This window comes from Leptinotarsa decemlineata, unplaced genomic scaffold (genome assembly GCF_025532065.1).
Source record: "Leptinotarsa decemlineata unplaced genomic scaffold, Ldec_3_MD MMD2_tig00026330_RagTag_RagTag, whole genome shotgun sequence".
Lineage (NCBI taxonomy): Eukaryota > Metazoa > Arthropoda > Insecta > Coleoptera > Chrysomelidae > Leptinotarsa > Leptinotarsa decemlineata.
In genome coordinates, this window is record NW_027412690.1 from 7,715,370 (window position 1) to 7,738,228 (window position 22,859).

A 22,859-nucleotide genomic window follows, 5' to 3' on the forward strand; every position below is an offset into this window, starting at 1 on the left:
CTTCATTTATAAACATTTTTTTCTCTTCATGATGACTGGACTGCTCGTTGATTTTTATGTTTCTCATGGTTTCTTATAAAGTTTTCAGAAATTCTATTTGCGATAATATCTTTTCTTTTCCATTGGACATCACAAAATCTCCTGGAACAGGTAGCGTAGAACCATACAATTTTCAGAACTACTTAAATCATTCAAATCCTCTTTTGGAGAAACTCTCATACCATATAGCACAGAAGGGATATATTCGGACCATTTTTCAGTAGGGTGGCATTTTAGTGAAGATTTCATTGATCTGTGAAACCTTTCTATCATCCCATTTGAACTTGGATGGTAAGGTGTAGTATGTATATGTTGAAAACCCATGATCTTTGAAAACTCCTTGAAAAGTGACCTTTCAAATTGTCTTCCTTGCTCTGTTGTTACTCTGGAAGGAATACCAAAATGAGTGATCCAACCGTCATAAAATGCTTTGGCAACTGTTTTTGCTGATATGTCTCGAATTGGAATATCTTGAATATCTATCAATACAGGTGAGGCAGTAAGAGAATCCATTAGATGAGGGTAGTGGTCCAACTAAATCAATATTTACATGTTCAAATCTGGCATCAGGTATTGCAAATACGGACGTTTGTTCTATTCAAACTGATCAAAAATAAAATCGCTTAGATAAGTAGTTTTTAAACTACTTTTAAAAAAACGTTCTCCATTCTCTCCATTTGAATGAAATTGTAGGGCACTACAAACTTAAAAAGTTTTATAAATCAGTCATGAAATTATCACATACACAACTAACTTAGAGCACATATTTTCCAATAAAAGTAATTGTTTTGTAGCAGTTTTATAGTTATTAATGATTAAAATCCTTCGATTTAAGTGAAGCAACCATATATATATATATATATATACCCAAAAATCACTATCTTAAAACTGCTTCGGAATTCAACCTTTATAATCGATGAAACATCCCGACAGATAATATGTATCTAGACTATACGTGAAAGATCCTATCTTTTTTATACAAGCACTTTTGTAGAAATCTATAGCTTTTAAAGTAGTCCGATTCAGCCGCAATACCATCACTCCTAAAACTAAGTGTTTCTTAATAGTGGTAACATAGTAGCTAAAATACGTTAAAAAGGCTTGCTATGATACCAAATTATTTTATAGAAATACCGCACATATAGTGATATTTACAACTGAAAAGTAAATAGATATTATATTATAAGATTATATTATTCAGAAAAAAACTGTGTTGGGTTTGCGACTAAAAAATCAATACGTCGACAGAATGAATTTTTGTATAATTAATATTTCTTTTCAAAAACATAAATAGAAGATAAATTGATGGATGTAGCGGTTACTACGTGGTAGGAGATCACAATGAAAAGAGAAATGAAAATTTCAATGTTTAAATTCTGCTAATAATAGGCTATATTTTTGTCAATAAAATTTCATTTGCAGTTTAAATATCAATCTTTGAAGCACAAACAATTTCTTTAACGGTTTTATAAGTACAAAAGTGAAATTATTAAAATGGCTTCAACCTTTCTATTCGTTACTTTTTAGCTGGTGACATATCTATTATATTTTCCTAGTGTCCAATACAAAATTACTTCTTGCGCCTTTAATAAAACATCTTGAATACTTTCTTATTTTATCGTTATCGTTTTAGGCTGCATTATATTTTATAACGCTTACTTGGAACTTCTGAAAAACTTTTATGAAATTGTATTTCGATTATTTTATAAGTATCTTTACAAAACTACTTTTTAAGAGTAACTGCCGAAATCTTTATAAAACTGTTTGGTATTATTTATAGAAAGCCATACAAAATATGCATAAAGACTATCGACATATGGATTGTTATGTTGGGGAAATTGTACAAATATTGAAAGAGAAATAACGCATTGACTCGTGTCGCTCTGTATTTATTAATGAAAAATTTTAACAGTCATCAGTCTATATATTGTAGAGGCTGCGTGTTATGTAAAGAAACATATAAATGAATTTCCAACCATCAAAGATGTAAATTAAGTACATTACTAGAAATTGGGACAAACTTTACTTACCCACAGCTCATCTATCACAAGTTCATAAATGACATCGATAAAAATCTATAATAACCTTTCTGGTAATATAAAGAGTGAAAATAGGTATATCAATTTAAAAAAGGCAGTGAAAGACTATGCTTTTTATTCACTTGGGGAATTTATGTCAACTAAACAGGACTCCTAATCCAAAACAAAATTTAATCTGCTTTGTGTTTCGTTACTTGATGTAAGGTAGGTATGTGAATTTTATTTTATTTTTTAAACTTTACTGTAGGTGTACTGACAATTTCGAAACTTGTATGGGTCAAATGAAAATAAACATTATTATTACTATTAATTGAATAGAACTGGCCGAAACTTGATGAAAATCCAAATTAAAATTAATTAATACAGTTTCTTGTATGATTATAACTATGAGGGTTTTACAAAAACCGCGACACGTGTTTTGCTATAGAATAGCATCATTAAGCGTAAACTACGCTTGAGGAAGCTATTGTATAGATTGTAACAATTAAAGAGGCCTAACACTGATAAGCATTGCAATGAACTATGTAATAACATCTACAGAGTGGTCCAACGAAAAGTATGCACCTTGCTTTTATCCTTTTTTTGTTATAATTTCAAAAGCAACCGAACTGAATCAATGAACGTTTGCCTAAAGTCTTTTTGTACACTTATCTGCTGTTGTTATTCGAACCAAAAAAAGTACAAGAGAAATTGTGGAATGTAGTAGTGATAAAAATGGCGTTTTTTCCGCATTTTCATTAACACCAAAAATATCGAGTAAATGTTTTTGCTTTTTTTTATAACTATTCAAGTAAATACAACAAATTAGATATCATTGGAAAGATAGTTTTGTGCCCTTTCAAATGATATATCACTCGACCCCACTGTCCATTTAAAATTTTAGGGTTGTTACTCACCCTCGCTAAGGGGTTGAAGGCACAGATAGAAAAATACATCTAAAATGTGTCCCCCTCAAAAGCAAAATTGACCTGTCCGAGCATTTTTGCGTTAAGTTACAAAAAAGGAGAAAAGCAAGGTGCATACTGTTCGTTGGACCACTCGATATATTAACTTTAATGGTACGCAAACCCCAATTGGTCTATTCTTCGATCTCTCCGAAGTCAACAATGAATTACTTCTGGAAAAATTGTATCGAATAGGAGTTAGCATATGACTGGGTTGCTACATATCTGGAAAACCGGTCTCAGGTAGTAGTTATCATTTCAGTGAAATCGCAACCTGATTCCACTTCAACTGGAATACCTCAAAGTTTCATATTACACTCTTTCATGTACTTCCCCACAAAAAACTATAATCTATTCAGACATGCTGAATAGTAGCAGAATTTAATCTTCAACTGGGTACAAACTTTGCGAATGAAATCGCAGAAGAATTCTCTACTGGTGCACAAATAATGGACTGGCAGTTGATTGAGTTCTCATTGTCTGAGTTTCCGGCAAAAACTTCATCTTCTATCGTTATGTCCTGCTCTGAGTCGGTATTGTGGTCGCTTTCAGAGATATTCTTCAAATTCAGCCCATAAAACTTCAACCTTTTTTGTTCGTCTTCGTACGCTAAAAAAATAGGTGATTGATTTTCCTAATTCAAATAAGTCAAAAATAATCACTCACATAAAATAATAAAATCACAAAGGTGAGTACATAAATGGGGTTTGACACACCTCAGAGAGTTTTAGTTGCGTATAGTCTCACTCACTGCCTACGGAATACTGCAATAACATACTGGGGTTTCATAACCCCAGCTGGGGTTTATAAAACCCCACATATGTACTGCCAGGCTAGACATGTACTTAAATTGACCTATTTTGGTTCAGTATGGCCGTATGGCCGGGCTTTTTGGAGTGGCTCGGCACATATGACAAAATTGACGGTTCAAAAAAAATCATAAGGTGCCTTGCTGGCTTACATTACAGAGATTCATGTAAGGAAGCCGTCATTGATTTTTCAATATTGACCCTGTCTTTACAATTACATAATAACTTTGAACAAAGAAAACAGGAAACTCAGTATGTGACAATGTGGTACACATTCTTCTACACACGTAGAAGTAATGAAATACGTTTGCCTTATTCGGGATTAGCTGTAAGCCAGGACTCTGTCTATAACAAAACAAATGAAGTACTTGGAAATCTAGGAGTTCATACTGAGTGGAAGAAGGCTTTACTAAAATGTCTTTTAGGAAATACTTTTTATTCTATATGTTCCTGAATAATATTATTTCATTTATATTTAATCTGTACTCACTTTTTGATTTATCTATACATTTTTATATATGTTTGACTAGTCTGATACAATTCTGTATTTGTATGACATTTGTAAAATTCTCAGATAGATTTCTATTATACTCTATTCTATGATGAGATCCTCCTAAAGAGTCGAGCGGAAAAATAGCTTTGAAATAAATGATTGTGTCTATCAAATTGTGAATAATATGAACCTTTTTATGTTTTATTTTTCTTTCTTGTATTATCTGAAAAAATTTTTTTATCATTTTCTTGTGTAGCTAATTTCTAAAACCTATACTTTGTCCTCGTTATTATCAAACATTTTTCATCTCAAAACGCTTCGATCTGAGTTCATTACCCCTTCTGTTTTCCTTCACTTCCAATTAATAAATATCAATATCAAATCGATCAAGTTACGGCAATTATTATCGTCAATAACAACAATGCCACAAACTTGACAGTCATGATTGGTTATATCCGCCAATATCCTCCGATAATTTCCGTGAAAAATCGTGGGTGTGGGGTCTCCGATACCTATTACAGAATTTATTTCAGTAATTACGTTTATCTCCAGTTCATGCTCTGATTGTAATGAGCGAGGTGCGGATACAGAACAAAACTAAAACAGAAAAATAGACTAACTCGTACGTTGTGAGGTTTTATGGTTCAGGTCGACTTAAATATGACCTAGAGATCTATGTTTGATATGTTTACAGGTATAGTCAAAGTAACCTGTATTGTGAATAGTTAAAGCTATCGGCATCTTACGCTGACGAATAGAATGCGGGAATGAGTATCGCCGTTGTGTCGTCAATGTACAGTTCAGGAACTGATCGCGAATTGAGTGTTGAAATTCGATATTGGTACAGTTATGATTACTTAAAATGTTTGTTATCTGTTTAGAATGTGGCGTCCTTGGACAAGTTCTAATAGTAATAACGAGTGTGATAACAACGCAGACTTTTTTCTGTTTAGTGATTCCCAATAGCGATGGTGAACAATGCGGAAAAGAGATACCAGTGAATAAGATTCGAATGCATTTGAATATTGAAACACACAGAGAATGTTTCAAGGTATATAAGAATCTACATCTCAACTTTGGTTTCGAGGGAAACAAACTATTACAAGTAACATCAGATTTGACCGAAATTCCTTTCTCAACTGTACGTGAAATCGTCAAAAACAAACCGTATGAACGCAAGACGCACTGAGATTCCTATAACTGAATTCATAAGGAAGAAGTTGAATACTTCCGGCCATAACGTGAGCTGCTGTGATAAAACTCTTCAGAATTGGATAAAGAAATTAGGATTTAGATTTAAAATAATAAAAAAACGTCAAGCAGTTATGGAAAGCAGAAGAATAGTGGAATTGCATAACAAATACTTAGAACAAATACTTAGAACAAATATTTAGAACAAATACTTAGAACAAATAACTAAATATAGATAAGAACAACCGCAAATTTTCTATTTGGACGAAACTTGGTATGACACTCACGACACAGTTACGAAAGGGTGGACTGATGGTTCGAGAATGTGTACGCCTAACATGCCTGCAAACAAAGGATCGCGACTAATCATTGTGCATAGCGGAGGAAGTAAAGGATGGGTTCCGAATTCTTCGAAATTATGTGGAAAAAACTTGAGGACTGCAATGTTGACTATCATAAGAACATGAAAGCTAATATTTTTGAGAAATGGTTAAAACACATGGATTCCAAATTTGGATGCGAATATTGTAATAGTTCTTGACAACGCTTCCTATCATTCACGACAGCTCATCAAAGTACCGAATAAAAATTCGTGGAAAGATCAAATACAAAGTTTTTTAAAGGATGACAATTTGTATTTTGGAGATAACTATAGCAAAAATCAACTACTTGAAGTTTTACAGACAAAAACATTTGAAAAAGTGTATGCCCTTGAGAGTATTGCTGAAAAGTATGGACATACCATACTGAGACTTCCCCCCTATTTTTGTGTTTTTAATCCCATCGAGTTGATTTGGAGAAAATTGAAATAAAGCATCAGGCGTAGAAATAATTTTCCAAAATATGATAAGAAGGTAATAGAGCTAGTTAAAGAAGAAGTATCTAATATTACCGAAGAATACTGGCAGAAAAGGATTAAAAAAAGCAATTTTAGTCGAAAAATACTATATATTAGACACTTCCATATTGATGATTGAAATAAATTCATTATTGATTCAAATAACGACAGTGATAGTGAAACAGTGAATATGGAAGAGAAATTATCAGAAGCTTTCGAAGAAAGTTTGTGTGTTAGTGTTTTTGAAGCGATCCATTGTATATATATAATATAGTTATTGTGATTCTTATATAATCAGAAATGATTATTGAATAACGAAATCAGTTAGCTCCCTAACTATATTATTAAAGGGGGACTGTTGGAAGGTTCATTATACATAAATCAGGAGTACAATGAGATTACGGTTGGGCTGAAAAACTGGGCTAAAATAGAAAAGAAATTTTGATAAAAGTCCATTTTATTATTTAATAATTGCTTTCGAGGGCGGTACTACGATTATAACGGCCATACAATTTTTCGATACCATTTTTATAGTATGATTTGTCTGAAGCCACGAAATAGGACTGAATTTCAACGATTACTACTTCATTGGCATTAAATTCCTTTCCAGTGATCATTCTCTCGAACTGTGACAACAGGAATGAGTCGCTGGGGGGCAGATCTTGAGAATACGGTGGATGCGAAAGCTATAATTCGAAACCCAATTCATGCATTTTCGTCATCGTTTTCATTGATTTGTGACACGGTGCATTGGTTTAATGTAACAACACTTTCCTTTCCTTCAAATGTGACCTTTTTTTCGCGATCTCGTTCTTCAAACGCTCCAATAAGGCTATATATTTATTTATTTATTATTATAATATATCAAACAGGGTAAGACCCAATAAAAGGAGCAAACATTAATAGAGTAGGTAACTATTTCCAAATAAATGTAAGTGTAAGTGAACATTTTGATATTCAGTTAGGAGCTAATCTATACAAACTGTTTCTAAATTGATTCAGGGTAGAAAAAAATAAATCTATAGAGTATTTATTGACACTTCGGCACAAAGAGGTAAGTGGACTGTAGAAATGGTGCTGAAAATTGGGTAAATTAGATGAAAATGAAATCTGCAATTTCTCGTATTTTTCTCAGTGTTACGGAATCAAATTCATTCAGGAGACAAGTGTACCTATTCATAATTTCTAACCGGACAGTTTCCATGTTTCTTATACTACGCAACCTTGAGGAATTTCTTCTGAAAACCTTCCAAAATATCAATGTATTTTGTTTGATTAGGATTTCAGACAGAATTACAATACTCTAGTTTAGTACGTACCAAACTATAATAATCCGACCGAATACATTCAAATGATCTAAATTATCTGCAGTTTCTTAGGTAAACTGTAATATATTCTTATGTAATATGTCGATGTAATAGTTGATATTGATGGTTTTTCTATGTAATAGTTGATATTGATGGTTTTTCCCTTATCAGGATAGCCGATGAATAATATATCATGCGCATCCCAAAATACTGACACCATAACCTTGCCTGCGTACGTTAAGGAGGTTCCGTTAATGGTCATGTTACGATTGCGCACGGCTGGTGTAAACCTTTAGGCAGGAATGGATTAATTAAGGCTGAGCCTGTGGCGAGAAGCGCTTACTGCGCAACCTCTGCTGCAGGTAGCCAGTGATGCAATCGAACCCAGGTTCGTGTTTAATGAACCCCACAAAATACAAATACAACAGAACACAGAGTCAGATGCTACAAATGCATTACGCATATATACAGACGGCTCAAAAACTAAAGATGTTTCAGGATGTGGAGTGTACTCAAGATCACTAAGCCTAAGGATTAAGTGAGGAATGGGAAGAAATACCAGCGTGGTTCTATCAGAACTGGCTGGTATCTCAATAGCCACGAAAGAAATAACTAGGAAAGGAATTTCTGGCAAAAATATAACAATTTGCACTAACAGTAGAAGAACCCTATTAGCCTTGAATAGACAACGTGTTCCCTCAGGGCTAGTACTAGAGGGCTACCAAGATTTAGACAAAGCCTCGGTAGATAATTATATTATCTTGAGGTGAGTTAAAGGGCACGACAGGAGTAAAGGTAATCGCATTGCCGACTCCTAAGTCAAAGAAGCGGCTGGACTAAGAATTTTAGGGCCCAGTCACATCTACAACCTAATGACTTCGACAAACTAGATAAACGTCGTCACACCCATGGTCAATCCCTAGAGAGATGGGATGGAATCAAAGGATGCAATCTTGCCAGGATCACCGTGAGCGACCCTGGGAAGCTGGCGCCGAAAAAATATCTGGCGATGACCAGGAAAAATCTACGCTTAACAGTAGGATTTCTGACTGGCCACTGTCAACTAAGGAAACACCCCCACAATATGGGGCTAGTGGACTCTATGCAGGATGTGTGAGCATGAAGATGAAACTGTCAGGCATGTCCTATGTGAGTGTACGGAGTTATCGCCAATGAGAGAGTGTGTGTTCGGCCAACATCGAGTCTTGGCCTTCACCTGCCGATATGAAGAAAATATCCGATATGACATCTGTCGAAGAAGAAAAGAAATAAACTATCAAAAAAGGGATAACTGCGAATATATTCGAATTTTTTAACCATTTCTGAAGACGGAAGCAGATTTTGGCCTCCGAAACGTAAAAGATAAGTATTATTTCTTAATAATTTTTTTGAAAGCAAAATTGTTAAATACGACAAGTTACTGATAAATAGAAGATTTTTCTTCGTGAAAAATACTTTGATTTTTACGCAGTAACTTATCGGGGTAAACTAAAAAGTTTGCCCTTCTACACTTGTATAAAGTTCTCCATTATGATTTTTATATTTGTTCAGATTGTGGAAGGTAACAATTACACAAAAAAGGTCGATAAAAAAAAAACTGATTTTTTTTCTCCACAAAAAATGACTTTCGTTGAATATGTAGAAGTCATAGTAAATGTTCAATATGTCTACCTTAAGACATTACGCATGCGTCTAGACGTCAGCGCATTGAGCCACGTATTCGCTCAAATATTTCTGGAGTCTCTCTGATTACCCTGCACGCATCGATGATGCGTTTTCTTAAGTCCTCTACATCGCGAACAGGAGTACGATAAACCAAATGCTGTAAATGGCCCCAAATAGAGAAATCGAGAGGATTGAGATCCGGGGATCGAGCGGGCCAGTTCTGTGGTCCTCCTCGACCTATCCGCGGATTGCTGACGTGCTTCTAGACTGAAATGGGCGGGAGCCCCATCATGCATAAAAAACATATCCCTTCTGACGCCCAAATGAACTTCCTTCAGCAGTACTGGATGCACTTTTTTGAAAAATTGAACCTATGCCTCACCATTTAATCGAGGAGGTAGAAACTGAGGCCCCATTAAATCATCCCCAATAACTCCTAGCCACATGTTAAGAGAAAACTGTTCTTTCACTAGTTCGGACTTCCATTGTCTATTATATAAAATGATTTGAAATCCCTGAAACAAGTAAAAAAGAATAATTAAAAAGAATAGTTGAAAATAACAATTATATTAAGCAACAATAAACCTGAAATGAAATGATAGTGAAATAACCTACAAGTAAAAATATAATAATTGAATAAATAAAAATTAAAGGAATGCAAAAAGAAAATAATAAAAAATAAAAAAGTGTAGAGATTCCAAGTCACGTTAGTTCACGACGTTTCGATTGTTGGTATCTACAATCGTCTTCTGGTGATGACTGGACTGATTCCTCAGTCCAGTCCAGGAATCAGTCCAGTCATCACCAGAAGACGATTGTAGATACCAACAATCGAAACGTCGTGAACTAACGTGACTTGGAATCTCTACACTTTTTTATTTTTTATTATTTTCTTTTTGCATTCCTTTAATTTTTATTTATTCAATTATTATATTTTTACTTGTAGGTTATTTCACTATCATTTCATTTCAGGTTTATTGTTGCTTAATATAATTGTTATTTTCAACTATTCTTTTTAATTATTCTTTTTTACTTGTTTCAGGGATTTCAAATCATTTTATATAATAGACAATGGAAGTCCGAACTAGTGAAATTCATCACGAAACATTGTCAATCACCTTCAAAAAAACTGTTCTTGATGGTTAGTTTCGACAATAGCGTGAGGGTTTTCATCAGCCTATATGTGGTAATTATGAAAATTAATAATCTTCTCCCCGAGAAAAACTACATTCGTCTGTGATTTCTATCAACTTCAGAAAGTCACAATTTCTTCTAATCATTTCCAGCATCCAATTACAAAATTCAAGACTGTTCGGAAAGTCTCGCGGTGACAGTGTCTGTACTCGTTGCAGATGGTAAGGGTGTAAGAGTTGTTTCTTTAAAATTCGAAATACCGTCATATTATCAACATTTAGCTGGAAAGCAATCTTTCTAGTACTGGTAGTAGGTTGTTCTTCAATCAAATTAAGTACTGCTTCTTGATGGCGACAACAATCCTGCGTTCTTTTGTCGAATGAACCATTCTCGTAATCGTTAATGAAGTCGAGCAAATATTCAATGTGAAGGATGCTGCCGTTGAGGATACATTTCAGCATATCTTCTAGAAGCTTCTAATCTAACCCATTTCCCTGCGACAGACCGTAAACGTATTTTCGCATTTATGACGATGTATCTCTGCAGTTGTTCGTAAAATAATTTTTTGTTTGTTTATTTTGTGCAAAAAACCCAAGACATTTTTTGTTTAGAATGAAACGGAAATAAATTTTTATATGGTAAACAAATAATAAGACAAAAAGTTACATTGGAAATAAATTTTAGGGGTTGCGTTTTCCACCCCTTACAACCATGGGGTAAACCAAATAAATTTCTGGCTAAGTGTCTTTTTGGTAGTACAAAACGTCAGGTTAATTTCAATATTGTAACTTTTTCAGTGCTTATGAAAAAAATTGTTATACAACCCCTTTAAGGGGTTGTATCTTAACAAGGGATGCTCCAATTAAGTTTCTCTATATGAAAGATCCTATCTTTTTTTCGGTGAGGAATCACTTCCTTAAATGTTTTACACTTATTTAGTTACACCCTGTATAATCACCTTCCAGATTATTTAAAGGTCTTGAATAGTTTTCCTCTGTTCAAAAAATCATAAAAAAAATATTTATCAGAAAAATGTTTTTATGCTTTGCAGGAATTCTTTGAATAATGCATAGTCATCTTAGTTTTAGAGCTTGAGCCTGTCTTTCTCTTTTCTTTTTTTTGATTTGTATTGTATTGACACTTCCTACACAATTTTATTGTCCTACTGGAAATAAAGAATTATTATTATTATTATTATTTGAATTCGTAGAAAAAAATTGGCCGAAAATCGCCCTCATATCATAACCTCATATCATAATAAACTGAAAAGAGGCAAAAAAATAAATTTGAAAAAAAAGCATCAATGCATAGAGTACGACTCTATCGATCAGTATATACCGCGACATAGTAGAATAAATATTTATTGAGATATGGAGCTACAAAAACACATGACTCAGCAGAACGTAATAGAACAGTTGAATTTGAAGAGATGGCACCAATTCAACTCAGCGACTTTGAAAGTAGCACACTAATTATATCACGAGTAATCAATAACCAAACTTTCCTTGTGACACCCTGTATGCTAACTATAGGTTCCAGTTCGATATTTTTTCAATCCTTTCCAGCGAAATGATTAATGAATCTCGAATCCTCGCCGGCTTCCAAGTATTGTAAAAGGTTCTACTGTAATACTGACCCAGAGACGGTAAGGTCACTTGCCCAAGGCTAGACGAAGTTGTGTCGGTTCTGTACAATTTTGACCTGCGGAAATGAGCAGCATGCTAAAAAGTCGAACTAGGTACGCTTGACTTGATTAAGTCGGCCTGGAGGTAGCAGTCCGGGCAAATGAGGTTTCGAAACGACGACACAAAGCGATTGGATGGTATGTACAGGGCACTCTATAAACCAGGAGACTTGTCCAAAAGAGGACAGATTTTTCCTTCATAATCAATAGCAGGATTTAACTTTTCGGTAGATAAATTCATTAACAATTACGTGTTAAGATACTTTCGATATTGAACGCTGGGAACATTGTTGAAAAAAAAATCGAATACATCTGTCGGGACAGGGTGATAGGTGAATTATTAATTAATCGGACGCAGCGTTTACAAGTAATAAAATTTATCAACAACACCAACAAAACGAACAAACATGAAATAGTGAAACATCGTGGCGAGGAGAATGAAAATAAGAATCAGCCCGACCAAAATCCCAGCACACAATGCCTCGGTTTAAAAATGTTTCACAAGTCCCTTTCGAAAATAATCGCCAGTGACAGTCAGGGTCATAAATATATTCACAGAAAATTAACCACTTGGGCCGTTGTCTAATACATAAAAATCTTACCCAACTGCCGTCTGTCATTCTAAAATATCCATGTGTTTCTCAGCAATAAACCTCGGTTCGAGAGAAGAGAACATTTCAATGATTTGCCATGAAAAATATAAACATACTGAGTAAAATAAAATGAAAGGAATTCACATAAAGAAACCCAAGCAGATGGATATTTCGTCCAACTGCTCGACAATAGAGTTACGAAAAGTTAATTTCCTAACAAGAATTTATAATACAAAAATTAAAAATCGACATGGATATGAAATGCCTCTAAAGTAACTAGTTGTAGGAAAAACCCTACACATCGAAAACATATTCGAATATAAGGCATGCAGTTATGGTCTCCATAAGTGTAACTTTTATTAGGATGTTAATAAAAATACAATTAGTTTCAATACTCAATGAAAATAGGATAATTGTTTTTGAAATAAAACCTTGAATATCTTTATAAATAAGCTCTTTGGATGGAAGAGCAATATCTGCATTGATTTATCATGTGCAGATGTTGAATTCTGCAAATTGTTAGGTTAGGTTAGTATCTCTTGTACTTAGTAACCTTTCAGTAAAATCATTTATTATTATTATCATCATTATATTGACTTATATATTGAGGTACCTTGATATTAGTGTTTATTTGTGTAACTGCCATTTTTTTATTCTTCCAGATCTCAAATATGTGAATAAACATGGCAACAACCATCGATAGTGGAACAGAAACCCTCTTTTCCGATGAGTCTCCATGTGAGTTGGTGCGTTCGCCCAGTATTTGTTCTGGAGATGAAAGGGAACTGCAGATGGATGACACGCAGTCCATTAACAGCAGATTGGCGCCGCCAAACATTCAGCCATACAGCGGGGTACTAGAAAAGGTAGGAAAATTTCAATCCATAGAACTTGTTTAATTTCCAAATAAGATTTCTTAGAATTGCAGACTGTAGTCATTTGCCTAGGTTAGGTTAGGTTAGGTCCAAAGTGAGTGGATCTATTCGACCCTCCACCGCAGCCCGCAAAGGTTCATTGTGGCTCACATCTATTCACACTCGACCAAATAAACTCAGCTTCTTAACGAAGCCGATAAGTTTGTAGATGTTAAGAGTTCGGCTCTGCCAAACTTTGAAAACCAGATTCGGTCCCCAGCGGGGCAGGCACAAAGTATGTGTTCTGCTGTTTCATCGTTTTCTCGGACTGTCTTCCGACAGTCCGAGTCTCTGCATATGATGATTCAAATGACAGTGACCTGTTAGAAGGCCTGTTAGAGATCAACTGTAGTCCAATGCCTTTAATACCGCTTGGGCACCGGCGATTGAGGAATGCATGAGACGAATGGGTATGCCGGAAAACGTAGGGAGGACGTGCATGAGCTTCATAGGGGAGAGAACAGTCACCTGTGGAGCGGTCTCGGACAACGTAAACAGAGGCTGTCCACAGGGTTCAAGTCTGGGACCAACCGTATGGCTGATTGTGATGGAGGTATGGTTTGATCGAATCAGAAGCATGAAAGAGAGACAAGGCATAGGTACGATTGGGGTACAAGTGCAGGCCTATGCGGATGACCAGCTGGTCATCATCGAGGGTAGCTCTGCAGATGACATCGAGAGGAAATGGAATCTGGTCTGGAATGAATGCAAAGCATGGGAGGAAGAGATGTGGGTGGAATACAATGAAAGGAAGACAGAATGCATGTACATACAGGCCAGACGGGATGAAAGAATCCCGGTCATAACGGTGAATGAGAGAGAAATTGAGGTCAGAATGAATGTAAAATACCTAGGAATTGTGGTGGACTCTGGACTCTTATTCATTGACCACCACAAGGAGGTAAGAAAAAAGCTAAGCACATTGGCGGGGAAAATGAGAAGATGGACCGGGAGGAATATAGGAATGAAGAGAGAGTGTGTTAGAATAATCTATGAAAGGGTAGCGAAACCTGCAGCTATGTATGGGGTGCAAGTGTGGGGGAGTAGAGTGCATGACAGTAGAGTTAGGAGACAGCTGGGCGCGGCCCAGAGGCCCTTTCTCATTGCCGCATGCGGGGCATATAGGACAGCGCCGACAGCCGCGCTCAGTGTGATCACGGGAATAGCCCCACTTCATATAGAAGCTGGGGCTAGATACCATGAATGGAGAATGAATGGGGAAAGGAAGACTCAGGACAGAGTGAAGGGTATAGATAAGATACTTCCCTGGATGCAAGGGGGTTTACTGGAGGAGTCGCAGGAAGAAGGGATGGACGTGGTATATGTGGATGCCGGAGCGAGAATGGACAAGGAAAGAATGGGCTTTGGATGGGCGCACGAAAGGAACGCAGGTTAATGGGCTCTAGGGAACGAGAGGATTCCCGAACAGAGCAGTGTGAATGAAGCGAAACTGATTGCCATAGAGAAGGTGGTAGAAATGTGGGGTATGAATGAGAACCTAAGGGTGATCAGTGACTCCGCAATTGCGGTGGAAAGGATGAAAGTGGTGCGTGTGAAGAATAAAAGGGTGGCTAGAATACAGAGAATGATTGAGGAGAGGTATAAAAGTGGGGCACGGACCGAAATCGTATGGCGCAAGGGTCACCTACATGACAACCCTGGTAACAAAAAGGCTCACAAGGAGGCGGAGAAAGGAATGCGCAGGGATAATATCTCATGGAATGTGGGGAGAATGAGTAGTAAGAGTGAGGAGAGAAAGAGGATAAAGAATGGATAAAGGAAGAATGGCAGCGAGAATGGGACAACAGTATGACCGGGCGATTGTTATACAGGTATTGTAGAACAGTCGGGTATGAGTCACTGGATCTGTCGAGGAAGGCAGTCCTGTTGTTCACGGGGCACGGTAATTTCCCGGGATACTTGGCTAGGTTTAACCTGGTGCGGGAGGTGCCGTGTCCGTGTGGATGGGGGGAGCCTGAAACGGCAGAACACGTGATAGAGAGATGCATGGATGGCGGTAGAACTGGGTGGCGCGAATGGAAAGAACGGCTGGAACAAGAGAAGGGAGGAATGCAGATGAGAGACAGGAATGGAAGAAGAAACGAATGGATACGTGTGGCGAATGAGTGGGCAGAGAGTGTCGTGAGAGAGGAGAGGGACGGATGAGAGGCAAGCTACCATTGACGCTGTTGAAGAAACGCCGTTGAAGTAGCGAAGATCTTCCCAATTGAAACAGTCATGGAGTAGATGCTAACTGATTTGTGGAGCTCTTACAGGCCGAAAAATGATTTGTCAATACCTGGAGAGAATTGCTTAGTTAAGTTGAATTAGTTAAGACTACCTTGAAGAGAAATGTAATAGTTAAGTTTAATTAGTTAAGTTCAATTTATTGTTAATTTTTGAAAGCTGTAGAAATGTAAATCTGGTTTGTTTTTTTTAATAAAGTTATGGGTCTTTGATCCTCGGTGATTTGGAAAAACACGGGTCCTTTGACAGTGGTGATGCTAGGATAGAGGGAAGATGCTTAGCTGAAAGGCTTACGAGCCAGGGCAGCACAGGGCAAAGGCATTATTCATGTAGTCCAACAACTATTTGGTATCAAACTTCGAAGGGTGAAAAAACGCCTTGGAGTGAGCCAATCCTGGAAGATTCTACCAGAAGTCCATGAATTTTCTTGCCATCCAGGTATTCAATCCTTGTTTTCCTTGTTTGGCAAAGCCTAATGGCAGGTTCTGGTCCGATGAAGCTGCTTGCATCACCCTCCTTTGCAAGGGAGTCAGCAGCCTTATTGCCTTCCAGGCCAGTATGGCCAGGAATCCAGAGCAGAGAACATCTGTTTAGTCTTCCTATCGAGGAGAGTTGTTTTTGGCAATCTGCTACCAATTTTGACGTTGCTCGGTAGGAGCCAAGAGCTTCCAATGACTGTCCGAGAAAGATTTTATAGACTTGTGTATGAGTTTGGATTTATCCAATATCTCCGCACGTAATTCAATATCGTAAATTTTTGCTTGAAATACAGTCACATAGGTTCCTAGGCAGGTTGATATCTATGTCCTAGATCTACGACTGAAACCACTTGCACTAGAACCTGAAAGTATTTTCAATCCAACTGTGAACCAACAACTATCTGCTCTTAAGAATTCCTTCCCCCGGAGGATCCAGTCCTCTCTACTCGGAAACAGTTGGAGGTATAAAGTCAGAGGTCATTTCCAGTGTCAGCCAACAGTCTGTTGCACTCTGCATTAAATAGATTTGTGCAACTGACAATGTGCACAAGTCTATATGCAGTCTATCTAGCCTCTCTCCAGAAAAATGTGGAGAGGAGGTAGATCTGAAAGGATCTTCATGGCCACTGACGGTGTGGTACTGATTGCACCACAGATGGCCAGACAAGCCTGTCTCTGTAAGCCAGAGAACTTTGCCTGGGCCGTTTTCTGTGAAGTCTTCGGCCACCAGGCAATTGCACCGTAAGTGAACATTGGTCTGACAATTATCACATAAAGCCAATAGATTTGTTTGGGGCCTAAACCCCAAATTTTACCACAAAACCCTTCCTTAAGGACAGTCTCCAAGTGTACGTTCAAGGTGAGTTTTTTATCAAGGACAATGCCAAGATATTTCACCACTGTTCAAAATGGAATGACTCCACCATTGAGGAAATGTGGCGTCAGATCGTCCAATTTTCTCCTCCTGGTAAAGGGGATTATCACAGTTTTGCTGGGGTCGACAGACATCTGCTCCTTCAGGCACCAACTGTGAACAACGTCCATCGTTCTTTGAAGGATATTACAAGCTACCCTTCCCGGCGAGGACCTTGCCAAGATGACAAGATCATCTGCATAAGCTTGCAGATCTACTTTTCTTCTGTCGAGGGCATCGAGCAGACTATTCATCAGGAGTGACCACAGGAGGGAAGATAGTACCCCACCTTGAAGGCAGCCTCTGGTGACGATGAACCTAATGGCCTCATCTTGAAGAGTCGTAGTTACAGTTCTGATTACCAGCCAGTTATAGTCGATTCTATACCTTTCCTAGCCAGGTCCTATAAATCCTATAAATCTAGGTAGTGCATTGTCAAATGCTCCTTTAATATCGAGAAATACAGCAACTGCAATCTCCTTGTTGTCAAGGGATTGGGATATTTTCTCTAGAAGGTTGTTTAATGCTAAATCTGTCGATTTGCCGGTTTGATAAGCATACTAGTGGTTATTCTGGGGTGGGGGGATGTGTCCGTCCAGTACCCTCTCAAGTCTTTTCAACAGGAAGGATGTAAGGCTGATTAATCGGTACGACCAATCAGGGTGTGGTGACCCTCAGTCATTTGCCTAACTCCATTTTAGTTTTACGTGCCACAACAGTCATTTTGCAAAACTTAAAAATTTAAGTACAATATAAAGAATAAAATAAACCTGATACAAATGAGCAAAAAATTAAAACTGAAATTGAAAAAGATTTGAAACCAAGTTTTTTCACGACATTTCGATTGTGAATACTAACACTAGTCATTTTCATTATGTAGATAGATAGATAGATTTATTTAATCTCTTATGGTTGCTTTACAACATGAGATAAGTCACAGTACATAAAGAGGGAAAAATTCTCATTATACAAACATTAAGAAAAAAAACATCACAAACATTCTAGTCGTTACAAATTGATTAAGAATAATAAGAATAAAATGAAATGAAAAATATTTAAATATAAACACATGTTAAAATACATTGAAACAAAACTGCCTAGTCGCTACGTTTTTTATGGTCGTCTAATGAATAAAAGGCATGGCGGATGAGAAACTTTTTCAAAGATAGTTTGAAATGTTTCATATTGGTGATGAGTTTCAAGTCTTCAGGCAAAAAATTGAACAAATGTGTTCCAGCATATAGAGGGCTCTTTATATGTTGCTTTCTTTGCAAGTGGTGCAAATGGAAGGCATTCTTCAGTCTCGTATCATATTCATGGTAGTCACTGTTTCTATTCATATGGGTATATATTAATAATTTGTAGAGATAGATAGATGTCAATGTTAGGATATTGTTTTCAATGAACGTGTTTCTGCACGTCCACGTCCACGTCTATAGTCCAAATCATATATTAACTTATGATGTTACTACTAATGATTCTGTATATTAAAGAATAATATACGTTTACTAGGTGGTGCCTATGAAAACTCGATTTCAGAGTAATAAATGCAAAGTACAGCTTGTTGAGTTTTTTACACAGACCATCAACTTGTCTATTGAAAGAAAGTTTTTGGTCTAGTTCGAGGCCTAGGAATCTCGTTGATTCTGAGTTGTGAACTTCTGTGTTACCAACATTTATTGATAAATTATTACTGCGCTTTGAAGTACTAGTGAATTCAATGGAGACCATATTTCTGCATTATTGATGAGGTGATTTACTTCACACCAGTATGTAAATTCTTTTATTACAGTATCTATTTTGGTCCTGTACCTGATTGATAGTTTTAGCTGTAACAACGATTGTTGTGTCGTCTGCGTATACGAAAGTACGTCCTTGACTGATGTGGTTGGGAAGGTCGTTGACATACAGCAGAAATAGCAGTGGCCCAAGGACCCCACCTTGGGGTGTGCCAATCTGTATATCAAAATTTTCAGAGAACTGCTTCTCAACCTGCACCTTAATAGATCTACCGGACATATATGACTCGATCCATTTTTGAATTGGACCTCGAATGCCTAGAGCTTCCAGTTTTATTTGTAGATACCTAGGGTTGATTGTGTCAAATGCACGAGACAGATTAGAAAATAGTCCAACCACAAGCTTATTTTCGTTGATGCTATCATGTATACAGGGTGATTCGAAAGTACTTTGACAAACTTCAGGAGGTGATTCCTCGCAATATTCTAATATGAATTGTCCAAATAAATAAATGTCCGGAAACGCTTCGTTTCCAAGATACAGGATGTTGAAGTTTTACTTTTATTTTCGTTTTTTTCAAATAACTTTTGAAATACTGAACTCAATTTCATGAAATGAAATGTTGACATTTCTTACAAATTTTATTAAAACAAATACTTATTATGCACCCTTGATACAAAAATAACTATTTCGCTTAAGAATGTTATAAAGGAACGTACCCAACAGTAATGACCTCTTCAAACGAGTAAAACGTCAAATTTATTTCCAAAGCATTCTTATGAAAAATGCAAAATATTCGTAATAACTTAACATGCATCGATTATCAAATAATCGACTTGAAGTTTTCAAGTCCAAATATTTAGAAAACGTTACAGCGTTTTCAGCGTTAGTTACAGCGACTAGTAACAAGGGTAGCTTATTTACGTAGATATGATAGAGGAATCGATTTTTTTACTGAAAAATGTGCTAGAAGTACGCCCAAAAAAGTTATAAATCTTTAAAAAAGAAAAAGACGTGTAGGTGGTGCCCCCTACGAGTAAGAGCAATAAGAACATCAGGTTCGAATTCGACACCTCAAAAACCTCCTATTACCAAGTTTCGTTTAATTAAGTTCGGTATTTCAAAAGTTATTTGAAAAAAACGAAAATAAAAATAAAACTTCAACATCCTGTATCTTGGAAACGAAGCGTTTCCGGACATTTATTCATTTGGACAATTCATATTGTGAGGAATCACCTCCTGAAGTTTGTCAAAGTACTTTTGAATCACCCTGAGATCTGCTGAGGCTGTTTCGACAGAATAGCCAGGTCGGAATCCAAACTGTCGTGGGGTTAATAAATTATGTTCAGTTAGATATGATGTTATTTGATTATAGACTGCCATTTCCATAGTTTTGGAAAAACAGTTCAGCAGACATTTATCATTCTCTAGTTTTCCACGCACTGGGTATCCCCATTCTTGAAGACCGGAACTGCTTTTGATATTTCCAATTTATTTGGAAACACTCCACTAATGACAGTGATTTATAATAATGGCTAATGTACTTGAGATATTGTCAATGAACTCTTTCAGTAGAATTGCTGGTATTTCATCTATGCCAGTGGAAAATTTCTTTTTCAAGCCTAACAGGAGCAAAGGACATAGAATTCGGAATTGTGACGGATGATTTTGTGATCTTGTTTATATTGTTCATTTCAGGATCTATTGAATATTACTTCAAGAGGAAGATTAAGTTTAATCTTCCGCGATTTTCTTTGAGATATGCACCTCAATTTTGCGACATGAGTTTGCTTTTTATTGTGCAGTAAATACATACCTCACCTAAACTAATCAGCGACAGCTGGTTAACGGAAAAACAAGATTTTAAACAGATTTAACCTACAACATTCCTTTGTGATTCGAAAAGTTCCAAATTTATAGATGAGGATGAAATGTTCTTTTTTTCTCAAGTGATTCTGGTTTTTTTCAAATCGTACAATTACTTACCTGACGCACTAGTACGGAAAATAATACTTCTTTCAGTAGGATAGATAATCCAAATAAGGGTGCATTTCACACACTCATAGGAAATTCTTGGGTTGAAATATTGAAAACATCTATAGTCTATTTCAAAAGAGTGTAGAGTAATAAAATCTCATTAAGTATTCAAAAGCGCTACAGGGTGATCCGTCAATAAATTCTGTCACTTCCCTAGTCCGCATTGCAAAATTATGTCGTTTCATAAAGAGCAGGTAGGTATCACCCTGTTTTAAGGGATTTGTCCATTGTTATCGACGGATAAATACTGAGCCAGAGGCGCGCTAGTGGGATAATTGCCAAAAGAATATGCATTCATAAAAATTATATTAAAGGAAATAAAAATTTAATACAGCAGAACAGTGTTATTAAAAAAATATAAAATGTAACAATAAAATATATACGAACCGAAATCGGGAAATACTCACAAACACACACGAACGAACTTTACGTATTGAAACACTTGTGGGGACTTTAAATCAATTTATTCACAAAAACGACAAGAACTTTACTGGATACGTTATTACAATTTGACACTTGAACAATACTAAAACTGTGAACTTCCCTTAACGTTTAACAACACTCTATTTATACCCTAATTGAATGTTCTAGAGATTACTAGGTACAATTTTCGAGAACCTTCCGAGAAAATAATTATTCAGACTACCCTTAATTCTAAACCCTAACCTAAGCAAAAGTGTCACTGATACACTGGTCTCTGTCCAGATTGCTTATCCCGCTACAGTATATTTACAATTCAATTAAATTATTCCACATCAGTATAGTCTTCATCCGAAGAACTGTCATCATCTCCTGGTGTTATAATTATAGGGTCAACCACCTGATCGACCAAGTTGTCCAGTTCCCACATTTTATCTTCCTCTTTTAAAACATGCTGGATTGCTTTTTGCCAGTTTTCTGATGTGAGTTCCATAATGGCTTGATCAAACAATACCTTGACATCTTTCATTTTAAATGTGGTATTGTGCCTTGCAACATATCCTTTAACTTGTGCCCATATAAGTTCTATAGGATTTAATTCGCAATGATATGGCGGTAGGCGCAGCACAGTTACTTTATACTTTTCTGCTACATCTTCTACGGCATATTTCATGAAGCGAGATTTATGTTGTTTTACTATGGCTAGTAGTTCCTTCTTTACTGAATTCGTCTCAAACTGAATACCTTTATTTGACAGCCAGTTAATAATTTCTTGCTTTCTCCAAGCTGAAGTTGGTACCTTCTCTAAGCGCCTTGAATGGTAGCTTGCATTATCCATAACCACGACCGAATCAGCTGAAAGAAATTTTAACATTTCCCCGAAGTAGTCTTCGAAGACATCCGAATTCATGTCCTCAAGATAATCTCCCGTCCGGCACGACTCAAAGCTTAACAAACCTTCTTTTAAAAATCCGTCTTCGCTTCCAATGTGAGCAATTATAAGCCTCTTCCCTTTTCCCGAAGGCACTTTAATACCCGTCGAAAGGCCTTCTATGAAAGCTTGGCGAGAACTTGTTATATTTTTATCTTGCCACATTTTTTTGACTATATAACCTTCGTTTATCCACGTCTCATCAAGATAAAAAATTTTCTTTTGCTCTCTGCGGTACTGCTTTATAGTTGTCAAATATTTTCGTCTCCAGCAAACAATTTCATCACTTTCCAGTAATAGTGCCTTTCGATTGTGCTTTTCCCAGGCAAAATTCATACTTTTTAAAGTTTTCCATAAAAGTTTTCTGGATATCAAAGGAATATCGTTATCTTGGCTTATCTCGATAAATATTTTTTCAAGAGTGGGTATTTCCTTTTTAAAA

General features: G+C 36.4%; 1 protein-coding gene across 4 annotated transcripts in view; it reads left to right on the forward strand.

Moving 5' to 3' along the window:
- LOC111510484 (leucine zipper putative tumor suppressor 2 homolog) overlaps positions 1-22,859 on the forward strand; it is a 279,299-nt gene that overhangs the window by 175,672 nt on the left and 80,768 nt on the right. For 3 of the 4 annotated variants that reach the window (XM_074182922.1, XM_074182920.1, XM_074182921.1), the window contains one exon: positions 13,399-13,602. The exons of the other annotated variant lie outside the window; for it this stretch is intronic. In XM_074182922.1, the coding sequence (XP_074039023.1) occupies positions 13,420-13,602 (183 nt within the window). In that variant the 5' untranslated portion in view covers positions 13,399-13,419. The remainder of the gene's footprint in view (positions 1-13,398; positions 13,603-22,859) is intronic. 4 annotated transcript variants of the gene reach the window in all.